The 19,088-nt window shown below is 39.7% G+C and overlaps 1 protein-coding gene and 1 long non-coding RNA gene across 7 annotated transcripts in view; one reads left to right on the top strand and one right to left on the bottom strand.

Annotated features, from left to right (window-relative positions):
- tjp1a (tight junction protein 1a) overlaps positions 1-19,088 on the bottom strand; it is a 162,080-nt gene that overhangs the window by 74,830 nt on the left and 68,162 nt on the right. For 3 of the 6 annotated variants that reach the window (XM_069902368.1, XM_069902362.1, XM_069902364.1), the window contains exons 2-5: positions 12,790-12,862; positions 7,487-7,543; positions 4,297-4,421; positions 2,924-3,026 (exon numbers count right to left, since the gene is read on the bottom strand). In XM_069902368.1, the coding sequence (XP_069758469.1) occupies positions 2,924-3,026; positions 4,297-4,421; positions 7,487-7,543; positions 12,790-12,855 (351 nt within the window). In that variant the 5' untranslated portion in view covers positions 12,856-12,862. Of the gene's footprint in view, positions 1-2,923; positions 3,027-4,296; positions 4,422-7,486; positions 7,544-12,733; positions 12,863-19,088 lie in introns of those variants that run through there. The other 3 variants (XM_069902365.1, XM_069902363.1, XM_069902366.1) reach the window with 2 other exon arrangements.
- On the top strand, positions 10,151-14,718 carry LOC138745383 (uncharacterized). The gene is made up of 2 exons (XR_011346232.1): positions 10,151-10,292; positions 14,464-14,718. It is a non-coding gene; the product is annotated as an uncharacterized lncRNA (long non-coding RNA).

Consider the following 19,088-nt stretch of genomic DNA (forward strand, 5'->3'; position numbering starts at 1 on the left):
CCTTGGTTGAAAGAGCCAATTTGCATTTACCCTATCGACATTCTTCATAATTTTGTTTACCTCTATAAATTTTCCCTTAATTTTCCAATGAATAAAGTCCTAACCTAATCAACCTTTCATTACAATTCAGTTTCTCAAGTCCTGGCAACATCCTTGTAAATCTTCTCTGCAGTCTTTCAATCTTTCAAGTGAATGATCTTTTTCCTGTGGCCTTCCTGGCCGTCCACTGCACCCTCAATCTTAGTGTCATTTACAAATTTGCTAATTTACCACATTATCATCCACATCTTTGATATCAATGTCAAACAACAATGGACCTAGCACCAATCCCTGAGATTTTAAGAGACCCATCTTCTTTCCGATTTTGAGACATGCTTCTCTCTCTAGTCACCAGACTCCAGTCAGGTAGGCGATCATCCACTCTCTGGTTCTCACACAAATCCAATATCTAATCCAATTTACTACCTCATCCTGGATACCAAACAACTAAACTTTCTTGACCAACCTCCCAAGTGGACCTTATTAGACAAAATCTATTGCTTTTCTTTCATTAACTTTCTTGGTAACCTTCCCAAGAAATTCTACAAGATTAGTCACAACCTACCATGCAAAAAAGCCATATTGATTATCCCTATTCAGTCCTATCCAAGTACTGGTATAACCTGTCTCTTAAGGTACCTTCCAATCACATCCACTAATGATGTCAGACTCACTGCCCTTTAGCTACCCAGATTATACTTGGAGCCTTTCTTAAACATTGGAACCACATCAGCTTTATCTGTAAGCCTGGGGGAGGGAAGGGGGTTCATTATGACGGGTTCATTAGCACAGCAGTAGCACAACGCTGTAACAGCACCGCCGACCAGCGTTTGAATTTAAATTTTGTAAGTTATGGGAATTACCGGATTAAAGTGAACTTTACAAAATTAAAGACTACAATACTGATTTTTTTCCCCAAATTGTTTTACATTTTACTCTGTCTTTTGTCTTTTAAAATGTGCATTCTCAATGCAGGTGTTTTAGTTAGGCATTGTAAGAATGAGTCTCAGTCAACCGTAAAATCCACATTCACAATCCCCATAGGTGCCAGCTAATGGGAATTTTACTATACCTTGTCAGACCTTCAGGATTATTCACCTTTATTTTCCCCAAGGCAATCACATCCTCCTCTGTAATCTGTATAGGTCTATACACTGCATTTTTGTCTCATTAAACTCTACATCTGCCTTACAAAGAAATAAAGATGCAAAAAATATCCATACAGATGACCACTCTGGTCTTCAATAGGGCTAATTTTGTCACTATAATTTGTGTCAAAGCTTGGAAGACATCTTAAAAAAAGTAAACCAATCAGTTGTGTTTAATCAATGGGACGGAATTGACATATGAGGAAGGTAAATGTGAGCTTTGGGGGGAGAGAGAGAGAAAAGAGCGAGAGAGAGAGATATTACAAGCATACACACCCCTTATAATTACTGCTGGCAATAACACTATTGATATAACCAGAATGAGTGTAGAGAACAATCAGAAACGCAAGGAAAAGATGTACAGACTTGGACTGTTGAGAAAACCAAACAGATGTTTTCAGAAGTAAAGATTTTGATAGCGTGGATGAAGAGAGGAAGTTTCCAATAACTCAAAGCTGATAGAGACACCATATCTAAAAACAATTTTCAAGGACCCTTTCTTAACTGGAGGGATAAGAAAGTGAAATTTGTAAATAGGAGGAGGTTGCGATGTATTCAAAAGGAGGCTCAAGTAGAGCTTGGATGCCAACGTGGATTGCTTGGGCCAAACGACACCTTGGGGAAGGGGGGAGGAGCATAAGGTGCTGTACACCTTATGGGATCCTATGCAAGTTCTGTTCTTGGCCCCAGGATAATAGGACTGAGCAAATGTATTCACACAAAATGTTCATAGCACTGGAGCTAGATTGATAAGTATCCCTCCAAGGTGAGAAGACAGTTTTATCAGCTAGCAGCATGGCTTTATGGAAAAATTAAAATACAATCTGAAGAATTCCATAGTTAATGAAAAAAATTCAAACGTAAAACAAATGTTACAGTGGGTTGTCAACTTTACTGATAACTTGCACTGAGGAAATGCACTCAATGAAATATGAAAATATGCCATTAAATAATAAGCTTTGCTAGATAGCACCAATGAATAGCATGCATTATGACAGAGAATATTAAATTTTTGCTGAAACAAATCACTTATTGTGATCAGCTATTCTAACATGTTTTTAACTGAAATAAACAGTTCGAATAAAGCCCATATTTACCAACCATGCACACTTTTGAATGCATTTCCATTTAAATGAAGTCCAATAACCTAAACTTACACATTCCTTGTCTTCACCAATTGCAACGTACTTTGGTGTTGCTTCATAGCTCCAGCAACCTGGGATCTGATGCTGTCTATTTGAAGTTTGCATGTCCTCTATGTGCCCATGTGTTTCTTTCAAGTACTCCCATTTATCTTCCACATCCACAAAGCATGCTTGTTGAGAGGTTAATGGACTACATGTAAATTACATCAGTGTAGGTGAAAAGTTGGGGGGGGGGGGGGAGGGGGAGTCTGCACGTCAAGAAGAATGGGTTGGTTGGAAATGGATTGCTCTGAGAACTGGTGTAGGCTCAGTGGGAGGGCTGGCCTTCCATGTTGTAATATGAAGTTAAATCTTAATTCTGCCCATGGAAATAACTATTTGCTGAACATACTCGTGAACACTTAATTTTTTACATTTTAAAAGGTACATTTGAATGATTCACCATCATGACAAATGCAACATGGCTAACTCAAAACGTACTTGTAATCCAACGGATAGATTGGCCATTTTGGCCAAATTTATATTTCAACTGCAGGGACAGGTTTCACCTTTTAGAGCCTGAAAAATATTAAACTTTGTGATTCCACTTACAATCTTGGCATTCTTTCCACTTTTCCTCAGCTGCTGGACAGCAAATGCATGTTCCACATTATCCATTGAAACTCCATTAACCATGGCAACCCGGTCATTCTCACTGGGAGAGAAACAAGAAAGCTGATGGGCCTCTCTCAAGGCGAACATGACATAAAAATAATGTTTACTATAAAATCCACAAAGTGTTGGGTAAGAACTGACAACCGGAATGGAGAAATGTCCCCTTTCTCGAGATGTGGGACAGGCAGGGCCCTTTAACTTAACAAAACTCCAATTTACAAGCTGTGTGGGTGTGTGTGGAAGGTGAACCCTAGGGATGTGGGTTGCCTGAAACCAAAAAAAATCAACGTTCACAACATTGGGTTACATGCTACCCAAAAGCATACGAGCCCACATTCTTTCAGATTGCATTGGACTTCTCCATTGAAGTGGAGGTTATCAAAGTGGGAGCAGGAATGAGAGATAAATTGACATGCTTACAGACACGTAAGATGCCAGTTACAGAGTGCAGTCGCTATGCAGTGTGATTACCTCTTCCATATTTGGGTTCTCCATGCAGAGGAGGCCATTGTCAACACTAAATGCAGTAGACCAGTTTAGAAGATGGCAAGTAAACCTCTGCCTCACTTGCAAGGGTCATTTTGAATGGTGGGACAAGTGCCACACCTCCTGTGGTTGCAGGGGAAAGTGCTAGTGGACAGGGACAGTTGTGTGGGGACTGGAGAGTGGCCCTTGTGGAAATCAGAAATGATGGGAGAGGGAAAAGGCAAAACTAGCATAAATGGGAGATGATGTGTTGGATATGGAGATGATTGAGATGAAAGGTGATGACCCAGGGACTCTTTCTCTGATGGGGAGAGGTCATTTTGGAAATGCACGAGACTGTGGCAGAGGAGAATCTAGGTTTCTGGAAGGACAGAATTAGACGATCATGCATTTTCCTTTTCTGTATTCTGTTTTGGGATCTGGGTTACTGTAGGAAGCACTTATTGCTCAACCCCTAAAAACCCTCGAGAAAGTGGTGTAGAGGTGCCTTCTTTAACTAATTACCTTGCTGGGGTACCTCCAACAGAAAGCCTGAAGTCACAAGGAGTCCAGAGGAGATAGGAGGAGGACAGATTTTGTCCTCGGGAGAACGTGAGATAACCAGACTAAATCTTTTACAGTCCGGTATTGTGGACATCATTACTATAAATATTAATCACTACCATCTCAATGACAATTTGAAGTGGGCATTATCTGCAGGCAAGATTGCTGTCCAGATCCTTGAAAATGAGTGAGAACTGAATTCAAATTCAGTAGCTGCCATATTTCATTCTTACTAACAATTGAATACTCATGAGTTTCAGAGGGAAGTTCTTTGTACTTACTGCAGCAATCCTTCAGCAGGTCCTCCTTTCAAAACATCAGAAATGACAATGGAGGTTTCCCCACTCTGGAAGTGTGGGTTATCCTTTCCTCCCGAAATTGCAATTCCAAATCCAAAGCCAGGAGCCTGAAAGTTGAAGACATTACTTACTGCAAACGATTAAAAACGTAATGTAAATGGTAAATTCTCAAATAGGGAGATCACTGTGCTGAACACGTTCACTCTGTCCACAGCAATGGTGGGGATTTTCCAGTGGCCACCCATTTCAAATCCGCACCCAACTCCTGCACAGACATATTGGTCCACAGCCTCGTGCACTGCCAAACAGAGGCCATCCACAAACTGACCTAATATTTTGTCTGGCCCTCTCCAACCAGATGGCATTCACATCGACTTTCCCACTTTTTTTTAAATTAAGCTACTCCCCTACCTCCCTCTCTTCTTCATCCCGGTCTCCTTTCCTCCAGCTCTCGATCCCCTCCCTCTTCATTCACAGAACTGTCCCTTCCCCCCCCCCCCCCCCCAATCACTTCTCAGCTTTATTTCCACTGATATTCCCCGATTATTTCTTGCCTGTGAGCTGTGCTCCTCCCCCTACCATTTTATTCAGGTGCCTGCCAACATTTTGCGCATACCCTGAAGGAGGGCTCAGGCCCAAAACAGTGGTTTCATATATCTTTGCTATGTACAGAACACTGTGACTTGTTTTGAGTTTCTCAAGCATTTTTATGCAAACTACAATTATAGCATCTGCAGACTTTTCAGCTTGGGAGGGAATTGGTGCAGAGGGACTGGAGACTATGATGGGGTCCAAAGACAAGAGGAACTCAAAGCTACCAGCTTCTTGTTGGAGCAGTGCATGCACCCAAGCAGCGAGCCGCATTTAAAAATAAAGATCTCAAAAGGCTTCACGTAGATTCCATTTAAGCGTGGACACGAGAAGCTGCCTGATGGAAGAATCTAGAGAAAACAATCTGTCAGAGGAACAGCATCTTGCAGTGCCAAATCTTTCAGGCCAAACTCTTCATCGTCTACATACACATTTCAATGTTACTACTGACCAAAACAAGCCAAGAATGGGGCCAAAACTGATGTTGGAGTGGGGAGAGGGAAGAAGATGGGGCAAAGCCACTGAAGCTGAAACTCTGTACTACCATCTGACTCAATTAAGCAGAACATTAAACTATCATAACATCCAAGCTAATAATAACACTGTGTGCATAGATGGTTGGTAAGAGTTAGTGAATACTTTCTATGAGAAAGTCTGCTGATATTCGCCATATAATTCAGGAGTGGTTAAAAACATTTTTTTTTAAAATCAATCATTACCTTAACTATTAGCCTGATCGAGGGGTGAGTCATGTGATGGAGTAGTGGCTGGTCGGGTGGAACCAGCCCTCTCCAGAGAAAAAAAGAATGGCTATCATTATAATTTAGTTCAATCAAAATAAAAATGAAAAGAGCTGAAGACTGAATGCAAAGCTTAGAGTTGGTCATGACTGAAATTGGGAAAAGAGGAAAATATGTGGAGGAACGAGAAACTGCTGCGGAAATGGAGATAAATGATTTAAGAGGGAAGTTGGAAGAGAGGGAAAAAAAATTCAAGAGACACAAGATATATTGTCACAAAAAATTGATGTATTGGAAAACTAGAGTAGGCGAAACAACATAAAAATAGTGGGCCTGAAAGGAGGGAAAGAAGGGTCAGATATGAAGGAATTTATAAAAGGATGGATCCCGAAGGTGCTGGGAACGAAAGACTCACATGAAGAAATAGAAATCGAAAGGCCGCATAGAGCACTAGTACCGAAACCGCCACCACATCAAAAACAGAGATCCATATTGGTAAAATTTCTAAGATATACGACTAGAGAAAACATACTGGAGCAGGCAAGAAAGGTTAGAGAAGACAATAAGCCGTTGGAATATAAGGGACAAAAAATCTTTTTTTACCCAGACATAAGTTTCAAACTTTTAAAGAAGAGGAAGGAATTCAACACGGCGAAAACAATCTTATGGAAAGGTATAACTTTATATTAAGACATCCAGCAGTACTCAAAGTATTCATTCCTAGGGAATGGAATAGACTGTTCTTGGACCCAAAGAAAGCCCAAGAATTTGCTGAACATTTGCAGGACAGGAGAAGAGAGGAGGAAGAGTGACAAGAAATCAGACCAGCAAGAAAATATACAAAAATATAAAGTAAAGATAATGTTTACATAAAGATTTAAAGATGGATAAGAGAAGGGGAAGAAGAAAAAAAGAACTTTGTTATAAATATAGGAAAATAGTGTTCTCTGAGGGGGGGGGGAAACAATAAGGGTCACTTGCGACCCTTATTGGTAAGTTCGCAAACTGAATGGAAAGGGGAGTTGTGGTTGCCATCAAGAGACAGGAGGCAATCCAAGGAGGGGAGGTTCATTTGGGGTTAAAGGGTTATTGCTTGTGGAGATTGTTGGGGTATTTCATGTCTTAAATGCATTGTCATATATTGAGATTAAAAAGGAAAACAAAAAATAGTAATGAAAAAAGGGATGGAGGTGGTGAAGAGGCAGAAAAGAAGTGAAAATAACTAAATGACTATAAACATTAATGGAATGTATAACCAAGTTTAAGTGTATCCCATTGGGAAAAAAAAAATCACATAATTTAAAAAACAAAGTTACAATGTTTGGGGAAACCTGGGAATCATATATGGAGCATAACAGAAAGAACAGGCCTCGGACCACCACCACCTAAAATGATTAGAAGATAAACACGACCAGATTTAATGTGAATAAATAGATGATACGTCTTTTTTGTTTGTATTCCTTTTGTAAAAGATATTGTTTTATTGTATTTTATATGTCCAATATTTACTGTTTTTGAAGGGGGTGGGAAGGGGGAAGGGAGGGATGGGGGAAAAAAGAGAAAATGTGACTGTGAATATTTAAAGAGATGCATGGTTCATAGTGCGAAAAATAAAGAATTACAAAAAAAACTATTAGCCTGATCGAGCCTGGATTGAACTTGATTGAAATGCTTTTCTGACGGAAAGGTTTACTCACAGATCGCCATCTCATGGATTCACACACATCAGATTTAAATACAAAGGTGAAATAGGTCTATTTCTGGAGTTTTGCATCATCTGGTTCCATTCTCTTCCGCACACAAACTGTTCACTGGACAACGAGATGGAGCCAATGACTCACCCTGTGAAGTGTGACTGTCTGTTGTTCCCATATCACCGTCTCCTCCATTACTGTGTTCTACAAGAGAGTACCAACAAGTTTAGTTAGTCTTAATCATTTCCATAAATTCAGAAATAGAAAATAAACATATTGAGCCATAAACGCAGTTGAAGAACACAAACACTTATAAAGTGCATCCTTGAGATTCAGGCCTAAATGAAAAAATGCAACATTACACACACGTAAAAAATGGAGTCAGAGACTCAGGACAAATATTGGCTTAAAATTGAATATTTATGATTCAGTGATTTCATGTTTCCCACTTTCTTTGGTGGCCATCCCAATTGAGCAAACATTCCAAAAATTGTGGGGAAAGTTAGAGATAAAATTTGCATCGTCTGATTTTCCTCAAACCAATTTCCTTGCTTTCCATCTCCTCACTTAACTCCACTATTCAGATCAACAAGTCTCCTCATATTTCACACAAGAAGTTCAATTCCCAGCCATTTCACCCAGTGTCCCCAGTCCCTCGTCACCCTCAGTGTGGATGAAGAGCTTCACTCTCCACGTATGATGTACTTAACTGTAAAAAAAATTCTTCTCTCATACAATGGTCATGTCTGTACTATCGTCTTGGCTCCATAAGCAAATTTACCAAGAGCACAAGACCATTCATTGTCAGGCTGACAAGATCATATTGTGCATTTTCAGGCCTTGTGAAGCATTTGCATCCCAGTTACTTCAATTGTTTGTAAAGTATTGACTTCCCATTGTGAAGATACTGCACAAATGTCAGTTCTCTCATTTTACTTCAAAGACAAAATAACATTTCAGATGAAAAATTTCAAGTCGTAAGGGATGGAAATGAAGAGGGATGACACTGTGTGCACCATGTATGGGGCTGGATAAAAGAATATACTTCACAGCTTTGCGATCCCAGGAATTGTGTGCTCGACTTGTTGAGTTTCTCCAGCATTTTTTTGTAAAATATTTAATATTTTCACTGAATCCTCACGGTTCAGAAATTGAAGAGCATGGTCTGAAAGCTTTATTCAACAATAGATAATATGGCAAGTAACAGTTTTGCTGGAGTGCCAAACATGCTGATGTCAAACAGCATTAGATGATATAAGGAAGTTCTGCTTAGCTGATGGGGTCAGAAGCAAATATCAGAAGCAGAATTTACCGACGTATGACTTTCTACATAAGCCTAATAGCTGAATATGCCCAAAAATAGAAGCCACCTGAGATTGTCTGATCTCTGAAGCTAAGCAGGCTCAGGCCTGGTCAGTACTTGGAGGGGAGACCGCCCGGGAACACCAGGTACTGTGAGGGGCGCTGGACAAAGTGGTGACTCTCAGTCTGCCTGAAAGAATTTCAGGTATGTTGCATTCTAAATGTAGTATTATGTGACAATAATGGACCTTTGCAACATTACTCGGTATCACAGCAATTTAGTGCCACATTATTACAACGCCAGTGACCAGGTCCGAATCCTGCACTCCAAGAACTCTCTGTGTCTGTTTAAGTTTCCTCTGGTTTCCTCCCATCATTCGAAAACATACTGTATTTGGTGCATTTGTGGGGCACTGGTTTGTGGGCTGGAAGGGCCTGTTACTGTGTTGCATGTCTAAATATACAAATTAACATCCAGATACACAGCCCAACTTAAGCAACTATGTAATCTAAACCATAAAATCATAGAAGATTTACAGCACAGAAAAACAGTCCCTTTGGCCCTTCTAGTCCATGCTGATCTCATATTCTGCCTGGTCCCACTGACCTGCATTCATGCACTTGGCCAAATTTTTGGCAAGACAATGCAGTTCTAATCAGCATAGGAATGTTTTCTAAAATCCACTCCAAGACTATTTTAGTTCCAATTTGGCCTCTGATGGAACTTTGTGACTCGTCTTCAATGTGGGTCTTGTCAAAAGCCTGAAGTCCATTCATTGTTTCCATCACCAGCATTTAAAATGCTGACATTTATGCCATGAGGCACTAGAGATTTATTTTCTTCAAGTTCTTTAATTTCTCAAATACAGTACAATCCCTGTTATCTGGAATTCAAGCAACTGGCCAAAAAAAGGCCACAAAATAAAAGGGAAAAAAATACGGAAGTTTAAAACTGGCGCGCATCACCATTAGTTCTACATTCACCCTATACGCAGTCTCAAGCAACCGGAAAAATCACTTAGCAGAGATCTACCAATCCCCAGAGGTGCCAGTTATCAGGGGTTTTAGGGTACTATTTTTATTAATTACTTTAAACTCGTTTAAACTAGACCAACAGTTCTCCACTATTTCTGGCTCTGCTTCTTCTTCCATTAATATTTTCTCTTTCTCTGCCATTTCCTTGTCTCTCACTACAATTTCTCCAATCTTAATTTGTTACAGAGTTCTGTGTTGTGTATTGACCTATGTGTTGTGTAGTTTTATGTTGAAAAGTGACAGTTTGCCTTAGAGAGCCAAGGTGAAGGTGGACTGCTGAGAGAGTGGGAGACGGACTGAGCATGTGCAGAAAATGATCTAAACATTTCTGGACTTGGACGATAAACCACCACTGGGGGGTGCTGTGGAGTGGAAGGAGGCCCAGAACATGAGTCATGGTCTGGAGGACACTTTAGAATGTTGGGCATTTTAAAAGGGATGAACATTCCGAAGGCAGCCAGAAGGATCCGGACCAAGCCGGTGGTTCCTCTCTATGTAGCAACACAAGACAACTTCAAATTTTGTGCTCTCTCTCTCACAAAGATCTTTTGGCTTCAGTTTTCCAAACCAACTGAATTTTGTTGAGGATCTTTGCTTCGGTTGAGATCAAAGTTTTGTGAGTCTTGTGTGTTTTGTGTCTAAGTTTTTCTGTGGGCTGGTTGGAAATATAACTTAGACTTTAATTACATATGTTATATTTAGGCTGGGGAATTTATTAGTTTTACACTGTTATAGAGATTTGCATAGTAACCAGTGGGCATTGTTATAGAAGGGGAGGATTTTGAATTACAGTTTGAAGGTGAATGTTTTGTTAATAAAGTAATTGTTCATCTTTACCCGTGTGTGATAGGCCTTCTTTGTGGTTGCTGGTTTGATCTCGTAACAAATTTTATTAATAACAACCTCAGCCAAACTACAGCTAATATCCAAGCCTGCAGCAACACACATAAGAATATGAAGGCAACAACAACCCAAAAAGTTCTTTTAAGAACATTTATTTACTTTTCAGGCAAAGTATTTTGTTTTAGTTTTTTCTGAACCTTGATTTTTGATATTCCAAAAATCACTTTCTAATGGCCAAAAATGGTTTAGAATACTAGTAATTGTGCCCTAAGTAAACCAAATGATCCTGAGTAAACCTATCCAGTGGGGACAGGTTTCAGCAGAGATGCTCCCAAGGACTGATCAAATAACAAAGAGGCAAATCATATAAAAATGATGACAACTTGCTGAAAACAAGCACTTATGGAGTCAAAAGTGCAGCTCACAACTAACGAGAATAAAATTACTACTTTCAGATTCCTCACACCCCAACTTTTAAGGAGACATAAATAAAACAGATTAACCAAAAGTTTTTATGAACAGAATTGGCAACTTCACTGATCTTTGCATCCATCAGGGAGAAAAAAAATCTAAGGTTTATAAATAGTATAAAATGTCATGTTATAACAAAACCAGCACATAATACGGGCCTACAATAATATACACTACATCAATCTCACCCTTCCCCGACTAAGTCCGTTACCCTGCATTTTCTTTGCATCCCTCTTGTACCATCCTCCACCATTATTCCCGATAATACATTCCAGGCACCCACCAATTTCAATACAAAACTAACCTCTGACGTTTCCCTCCACTCATCTTAAACAGATGTCCTCTGGTATAAGGCCATTGCTGCCCTAGGAAAAAGGTGCTGGCTATTCCTCTCATAACTGTATACACCTCTATTAAGTGATTCTCTATCACTCGGAAGAGAAAAGTCTCATCTTGCTTAGCCTTTCTTCTCAAGTCACATTCTCCAATCCAGCAACATCCTAGTTAATCTCCCTGCACCCTCTCTAAATCTGCCCATCCTTCCTCGAAGGAGGCACCAGAGCTGAACACAAAACTCCATGTAGTCTAACCAGAATTTTATAGAGTTGCAACATTACCTCACAGCTCTTGAACTCAACTCTGACTAATAAAGGCCAGTACACCATATACCTTTCAACTACTGTGATATAACTGTGAGCTAAAGTATGATTTTAATTTTCTTGCATTCATTCTGAACCAATATGACACACCATGAAAAGTCACCCTTTCTGAATTACCAAAAATTGCTCATGGGACCATTAATTATTTTTACTTTTGGTGAGGAAGACAGCAGAGCAGGAACAACAGCTTAAATTCTGTCGCTCGCCTATCAACAGCCCAATTGGGAGAAAATCTCAAACCACCAGGGAGTTTTTTTAAATCAGTGCAGGAGGAGAATGCAGGTCAAACCTACTGCATTCAATGTTTTCCTTCACTGATGCATTGCATTGCTTGTAGAGTGCAAGATGACAATCACAAGCACAAATATACACACAGACAAACTTCGTTACACACCTATTCAGCCAGCACCAAAAAGTTGCTGAGTTATTCCATTTGCGTATTTCTGATCGACTGGTGAGAACTGGTGAAAATCCCAGAGATTTTAAAACTGTGAACTTCACCACAGCGCTGGCAGTGACTACAGCATACTACATAAACAGGATTTTAAAGTAATTACCACCAATTTCAAAATGACACTTAAGGAAAGAAAGCTAACTCAGCAAATGTTAGTTCTTCCAAACCACCTCCTTGCACTAGATTCCAGACAGACCAAATAATAAGAGAACCACTCCCAGTTGAAACTGGGCTCAAGGTTTAACATTTTGAGCTCAAAGAGTAGTCTAAATCAATCCATGAACCAAATCAAAAGATCAGGGAATTGTTGAGTATGGGGAACAAGCATCAACCTACTCTTTCTCACCACGTGGTACAGGCTGAGACTTACTGTTGGAGAATATAGACTTTACCTGCAATACCCATATACAGGGCCCTCCATAATATCTGGGACAAAGTGCTCCACCGTTCTAAATTTGAAATGAATCAAACGATTCACGTGTGCATATTCCTAATTTTATTCAAGATTATTGGTGTAAATTTTGGTTTGACCTTGTAGAAATTACAGCACTTTTTATACATTGATTCAGGGCACCATAATGTTTGGGACATTTGGCTTCACAGGCGTTTGTGAGTACTCTGGTATCTTACATTGCTTCATTGTTCAGGTGTAAGAGAGCTGGGCTTGCTTCTAAGCTTTTAATCACCTTTGGCGTCTGTAGTTGCCATTTTTCAAAATGAGGACCAGAGTTGTGCCAAGTCAAAGAGGCCATGAAGAGGCTGGAAAACAAGAATAAAACAGTAAGACGTCACCCAAACCTTAGGATTTCCAAAATCAACAGTTTGGAACATGACAAGAAGAAAAGGTGCACTAGTGAGCTCGGTAATCACAAAGGGAGACGCGTTTGGGGATTTTTCTTCATTATGATAAGAATTCTTGGTCATCACCAGTGGAGGACTTCCTTGGAAAACCAGTCCCTTTGCAATTACTGAGCTCACCAGCACACTTTCTTCTTAATGATGTTCCAGACAGTTAATCTTTGTAATCCTAAGATTTGGGCAATGTCTCTTACTGTTTTATTCTTGGGTTTTCAGCCTCGTAATGGGTTCTTTGACTTTCATTGCACAACTTTGGATGGCAAAGTTTGCGTGAGGTTAGTGCAACGCCTTTATAGCACCAGCAATTGGGACTTGGGTTCGAATCCCACGCTGCCTGTAAAGAGTTTGTACATACTCAGTGTCTGCATGGGTTTTCCCCAGGGTCTCTATTTTTCTCCCACCGTATGAAATGTACCCGGGGTGTAAATAGGGTGGGATGGACTCAGGGGCCGAAATGACTCTGGTCTTCAGGTTGAAAAAGGGCAACTCCAAGCACAATGATAAGTGTGGACCATTGCTTCTCACCGCACAACCTTCCCTGTCTATCTCTCAGTCGTGGGGGGGGGGGGGGGAGGAAGGGGGGAGTTTCCATTCCATCCTCACCGGGAAAATTCAAGGGAGGAAAACAACCTGAGCATTGGCCACTGTTGTTCTGACAAACCCATATGTGGTGAGTGCCTTGAATGTTGTGTGCAACTGTGGTTAGCTAGGTGTTAAATGTTGGGGTTGGAGAGGGAGGGGGACAAAAGGAGCTTGAAATCTGCAGAAAACTGTACAAAATGGATAATTGTAAACTGTAGTCAATGCCTGATACTTTTAACATTGACAGTAATAATGTTGATAACTGTTTGAGTTCAAGTTTGGAAAAAAGGAGATTGGAAAAAAGGAGCTTGAAATCTGCAGAAAACTGTATAAAATGGATAATTGTAAACTGTAGTCAATGCCTGATACTTTTAACATTGACAGTAATAATGTTTGAGTTCAAGTTTGGAAAATCATAAATAAAATATTAAGAAAAGCCAACTCTAGCCTCCAAAGTTGATACAAAAAGCTTAGATCCAACCCTTGCTCTTTTATACCTGCATCGATGAATCAATTAAACATTTCAGTCCACAAGACCTTTTTCCAGAATTCTGCATGCTATTTTACATACTACTCGGCAAAGTATAATCTGACCATCCTTTCTGTAGCTAACTCATGGTTGGCATCTTGCAGTGTGGCCTCAATTTCTTTTCATGAAGACGCCTGCGGGCAATAGTCGTCGACACGTCCACACCTGTCACCTGAAGAGTGTTTCTGATCTGGCAGTCGTGTTTCGGGATTTTTCTTCATTCTGGTGAGAATTCTTCTGTCATCAGTAATGGAGATCTTCCATGGAATACCAGTCCCTTTGTGATTACCGAACTCACTAGTGCACTTTTTCTTATCATGTTCCAAACTGTTGATTTTGGAAATCCTAAGGTTTGGGCAATGTCTCTTACTGTTTTATTCTTGTTTTCCAGCCTCTTCATGGCTTCTTTGACTTGCCTTGGCACAACTCTGGTCTTCATTTTGAAAAATGGCAACTGCAGACACCAAAGGTGATTAAAAGCTTAGAAGCAAGCCCAGCTCTCTAATATCTGCACAATAAAGCAATGTAACATACCTGCGTTCTCACAAACACCTATGAAGCCAAATGTCCCAAACATTATAGTAGACATGGTCAAACCAAAATGTATCCAAATCATTTTGAATAAAATCCGGATTGTGCATTTTAATTCCATGTGAATTGTTTGATTATTAATTTTAAAACGGTTGTGCACTGGGGCAAATAAAGGAAAAAAGTGTCTTTGTCCCAAACATTATGGAGAGCATTGGAAATAACCTTAAACATTTCTGGATGCTTTTGTGATAGTTTAGGAAAGATTTTGAAACATTCATGACAAGTGGGCTTTCAGGTCTAATTTTAATTGAGCAAATAATTTTTTTTTGTTCATTATTAATCATATATACAAATATGTTTGCTGAACATTCATTAAACTTTAATCAGAGCCTACAAAAAGCCTTTTTCTCTGATCTCCTTTAAATTTCTCACCTTAAACCAAAGCCTTCTGGTTTTAGTTTTCTCCATCATAAAAAATAGACTGACTGACCACCTTATCTATACCCCTTAATTTTGTAAACTAACGCAGTCATCCTTTGCCTGCTAGCCTCTCTCTCCTCACAACTATAGCCCTCCATTCCAGACAATATTTTCTGGTGAATGGCCAGGGAACACAAGAATCATTACTTGCTGAGGCATTGGGAGTTCTAAATAGTTGGACAGATTATCTGAGTGTTACTGATTTCCTTTGTCATATCCACCCTTTCGTCCACTTTCTCGGCAACAAGATTATTTTTTTTCCCATTGTCCAGTTGTAGAAAAGCACTTTCCACTTGAAACATCAACTCAATTTTTTTAGAGATGTTGGCAGACTTAAGCTTTCCAGCATTTTGGTCAGAGTTGTATAGCAAAGAGGCTCTTTGGCTCATCACAGCCACAGCTTCACGAGAGGGTTCAAGTTATAGGGAGAGGTTAGATAGCCTGGGTCTTTATTCCCTGGAGCATTGGTGATCTTGGAGAGGTTTATAAGATCATGAAGGGAATGGGTAAAGTGAATGTTCACAATCTTTATTCTCGGATATACAATTCTGGAATGAAAGAGTATAGGGTTAAGGTAAGAGGGGAGAAATTCAAAAAAAAAACTGCAAGGGGTTAACTTCACATTCAGTCTGTATCTGTAATTAGCTGTCAAAGGAAGTCATATGGACAGATACATGGATAAGGTCTGAGAAGGCTATGTACCAAACGCAAGAAAATGGGACCAGCCCAGAAGGCCAACTTAGTCAAAGCACACCAGTTAGGCAGAAGTACAATATGATTCTATGGCAGCTTCTGGACAAAAAGATACCTTTAATACATAATCCCACTCCAATAGGAGCTGGAGTAGGCCCTTCAGACTGTTGAGCCTTCAGTGACCGCCATTTTACAGATCATGGCTGATCACTACCATCAGTACCCCTTTCCAGCCTTATCCCCATAACCCTTAACTCCTTTGCCCACTAGAGTCTTGTCTAACTCTCTTTTGAACATTATCAGCGAATCTGCCTCTACCACCCTCTGTGGCAGAGCATTCCACAGATTCACACTTCTCTGGGTAAAAAAATGTTTTCTCATCTCCGTCCTAAAGGGCCTATCCTGTATTCTCAAACTATGCCCTCTAGTCCTCGTCTCCCCCATCATTGGGAACAAGTAATCCGACTTCACCCTGTCTATCCCCCCCCTGATAATTTTGTATACCTCAATCGTGTCCCCCCTCATCCTTCTAAACTCCATCGGATACAAGTCCAGTTTTTCTAGCCTTTCAGCATATGTCAACCCCGCCATCCCTGGAACTAACCTTGTAAATCTGCGCTCCAACCTCTATCATTATTCACCAACACTGAGACGCAAACAAATCCGGTTGTGTTTCAGCCTTTGGGATTCAATACTGAATTCAACCATTTCAAATAACCAATCTATCCACTGTGTCAGAACAGACCAAAGGTCAACCTTTAAGATTAAGAGAAATACTACTATATGTATATGTAAAAACCCAGATCATTCAGCATTGACTCTCTTGGGGCCCTGGTTCCCATTTCTCCCCTCATCTTGAAACTTTTTTTTGTATGTTTAATTTTTCATTTTCAAATACATTAATTGTTTTTCCATGCACTATGATTTACAGAGTCCATTTCCCCCACCTTCTTCCCTCCCCCATCCCTTAAATTATACAAGTACCAAAAATATAAAAATACAAAAACCACATAAATACCAGTGAAATCAACCATCCCCCTCAAGGTAAGAGAACCCCAGATGTGAAATAAAAATGGGTGGGGGGTGGAGGGGGGGGGGAAACTCTTCTTGAAAAATGAATGCATCTTGTTTTGCATGCTCCCTTCTAATTTACTAGCTACAATGTTGAAACTGCGACGTGATACCCCATAAAATCTACCAAAGTTCCAAGCACATCAGGTCCATGGAATGTTACTCAACAATCAAGCTTTCTCACCCTCCACAAAATGTTGTCTGATTTCCTGCCTTCCCTTTAATTTGGATTTCACCAACAGCTGTATTCCACATCTCAGTTCCAACATTTTATTTCCTCCATTACCCTCATCCATCACCAGGCACTTGCACTTTTCTCAAGAGATGAGCAGTGATTAACAAGTGATCTTTACCCTCCCTGAGACAGCATCAATGTCATTTGCATCATCTGGGCAACCTTGGTCTTCAACCTGTGGTTGCCATCCTGATGTTCTCATTATGCCCTTTCCCCTTCTCTGCAACGTAAAAATACATTTGTTCAAAATAAAACAAATCATCTCTCTGCAACTGACAGCTCTCATAAATTAGAAAAATGAGACCTGATCTTAAAAAACATTTAGGGTTCTGAAGGGAATTGAAGGATAGATCCTGCATTCAAGGGGAAATCTGCAACAAAGTGTAGTATTGAAGGTTAAAATGAAAATGGAATGAAGAATTATAGTGACTGGCTGAAGGTCAGGTTCACTTTGAGAAATGAATGCAGTGACACAACGTTACCAAGTATATACAAGACCACATTGCAAGTTCTCAATGCAGAGTACTCAAATGAAAATAATATAGCCAAATTACAGCTTCATGTGGAAAGAGTATTTGGGACCTTCAATGGCAGCAAAGGGAACAATCGAGGGCAGGTATTGCATTGGAAAGCGCTGCATTGGCAGAGATAGAAAAGTGGGCCTTAAATGCATTAAAAGTTTAATGCAGATGCAAGTTGATGATTAAATCATGTATCATGGAATCATTTAGGACTTTTCTCAAGTAAAATACCTTGGCAAACTTCCCAGATGAACAAAAAAGGATTCTGAATGATACCATAACTAAAAGCTCTGCAACAATCCACAATTTCTGTCAACAATCCCTTGAAATATAATTAAAAGTATAGAATGAGCGAGGAGGGTATGTTTTTTTTCCATTATGTTAATGTTTAATGTATATTAGAAGTAAGAATGAATATGGGAGCTCAAAGAAAGGGAGGGAGGTACATGGGTGCATTGGACAGGTCTCAAAATGGCTGGGGGATTGGTGCCAATAGCTTGGTTATTGGTGCCAGGGTGGGAGGATTTATGGGGGGGGGTTTTTCGTTTTGTTATCGATATAATTTAATTGACTACACTTTCAATTGTACAAGAGTGGGGCGGGGTGGGGGGATAAATATAGACTATGTTACATGTTAAAAAATATTATAATGTTTGTTTGACGAGTCTATGAAAATTAAAATATTCAAGAAGTATAGAATGAGAGTCCATTTTTTACAGCGCAGATTGGCAGTTGAACTTGTTTATGCAATTATTTGAGAAAAAGTGTAGATATAATTAAAAAATGCAACACTGGTATTTATCCTCAACTTAAAAACAGTTTGGCATTCATATCTTTAAAAAGTGGTATAAAAGGAGAATGTTAGAAACTGTTAACCTGCTCTCTGCGTGCCTTCTCAGATTTTATTTCTGATTTTTGATTCGCAATCTGGTAAATGGGCTTGAACAGACACATTCTGCATCAGGTGAAAGGATGGAGAACGGTGTAATCCATAATGTCATCTTAACCCAGATATCACTGCCATTTTATCTAAAAGCAGTTTTAGGATTGAGGAGCATTTGGAAGATAAATAGTCCTGAGGAGAATGTGCAAAGGCCACACAGAAAATGGCCAAGTTCAAGTTTATTATCATCATCTGATTGTGCACACAACTCAACGAAACTTTTCTCCAGACCACAACACACAGACACACAATAATTGCATCTCTTTTATATAAATAATTATTTATAGATATTATTTAAATATTTGGGGATGATTTACCAAAGTTAGAATCAACCCAAGACAACTCAATCTGGAAACAGCAACATCAACTGCTGACCTACTTTTCTAACAGCCCAAAGAATGGTTAAAAAGCCAAACTGGGGCAGATGCAGGCTGCCTGGTGCACAAACCCCGATTCACAACTTCCTAGGAAAATAGCTACTTGAACTGTACCCCGAGATCTACATTCCTGCCTAATCACAGCAACTTTTCATCCTCTATTGC

Source organism: Narcine bancroftii, chromosome 11, assembly GCF_036971445.1.
Source record: "Narcine bancroftii isolate sNarBan1 chromosome 11, sNarBan1.hap1, whole genome shotgun sequence".
Taxonomy (NCBI): domain Eukaryota; kingdom Metazoa; phylum Chordata; class Chondrichthyes; order Torpediniformes; family Narcinidae; genus Narcine; species Narcine bancroftii.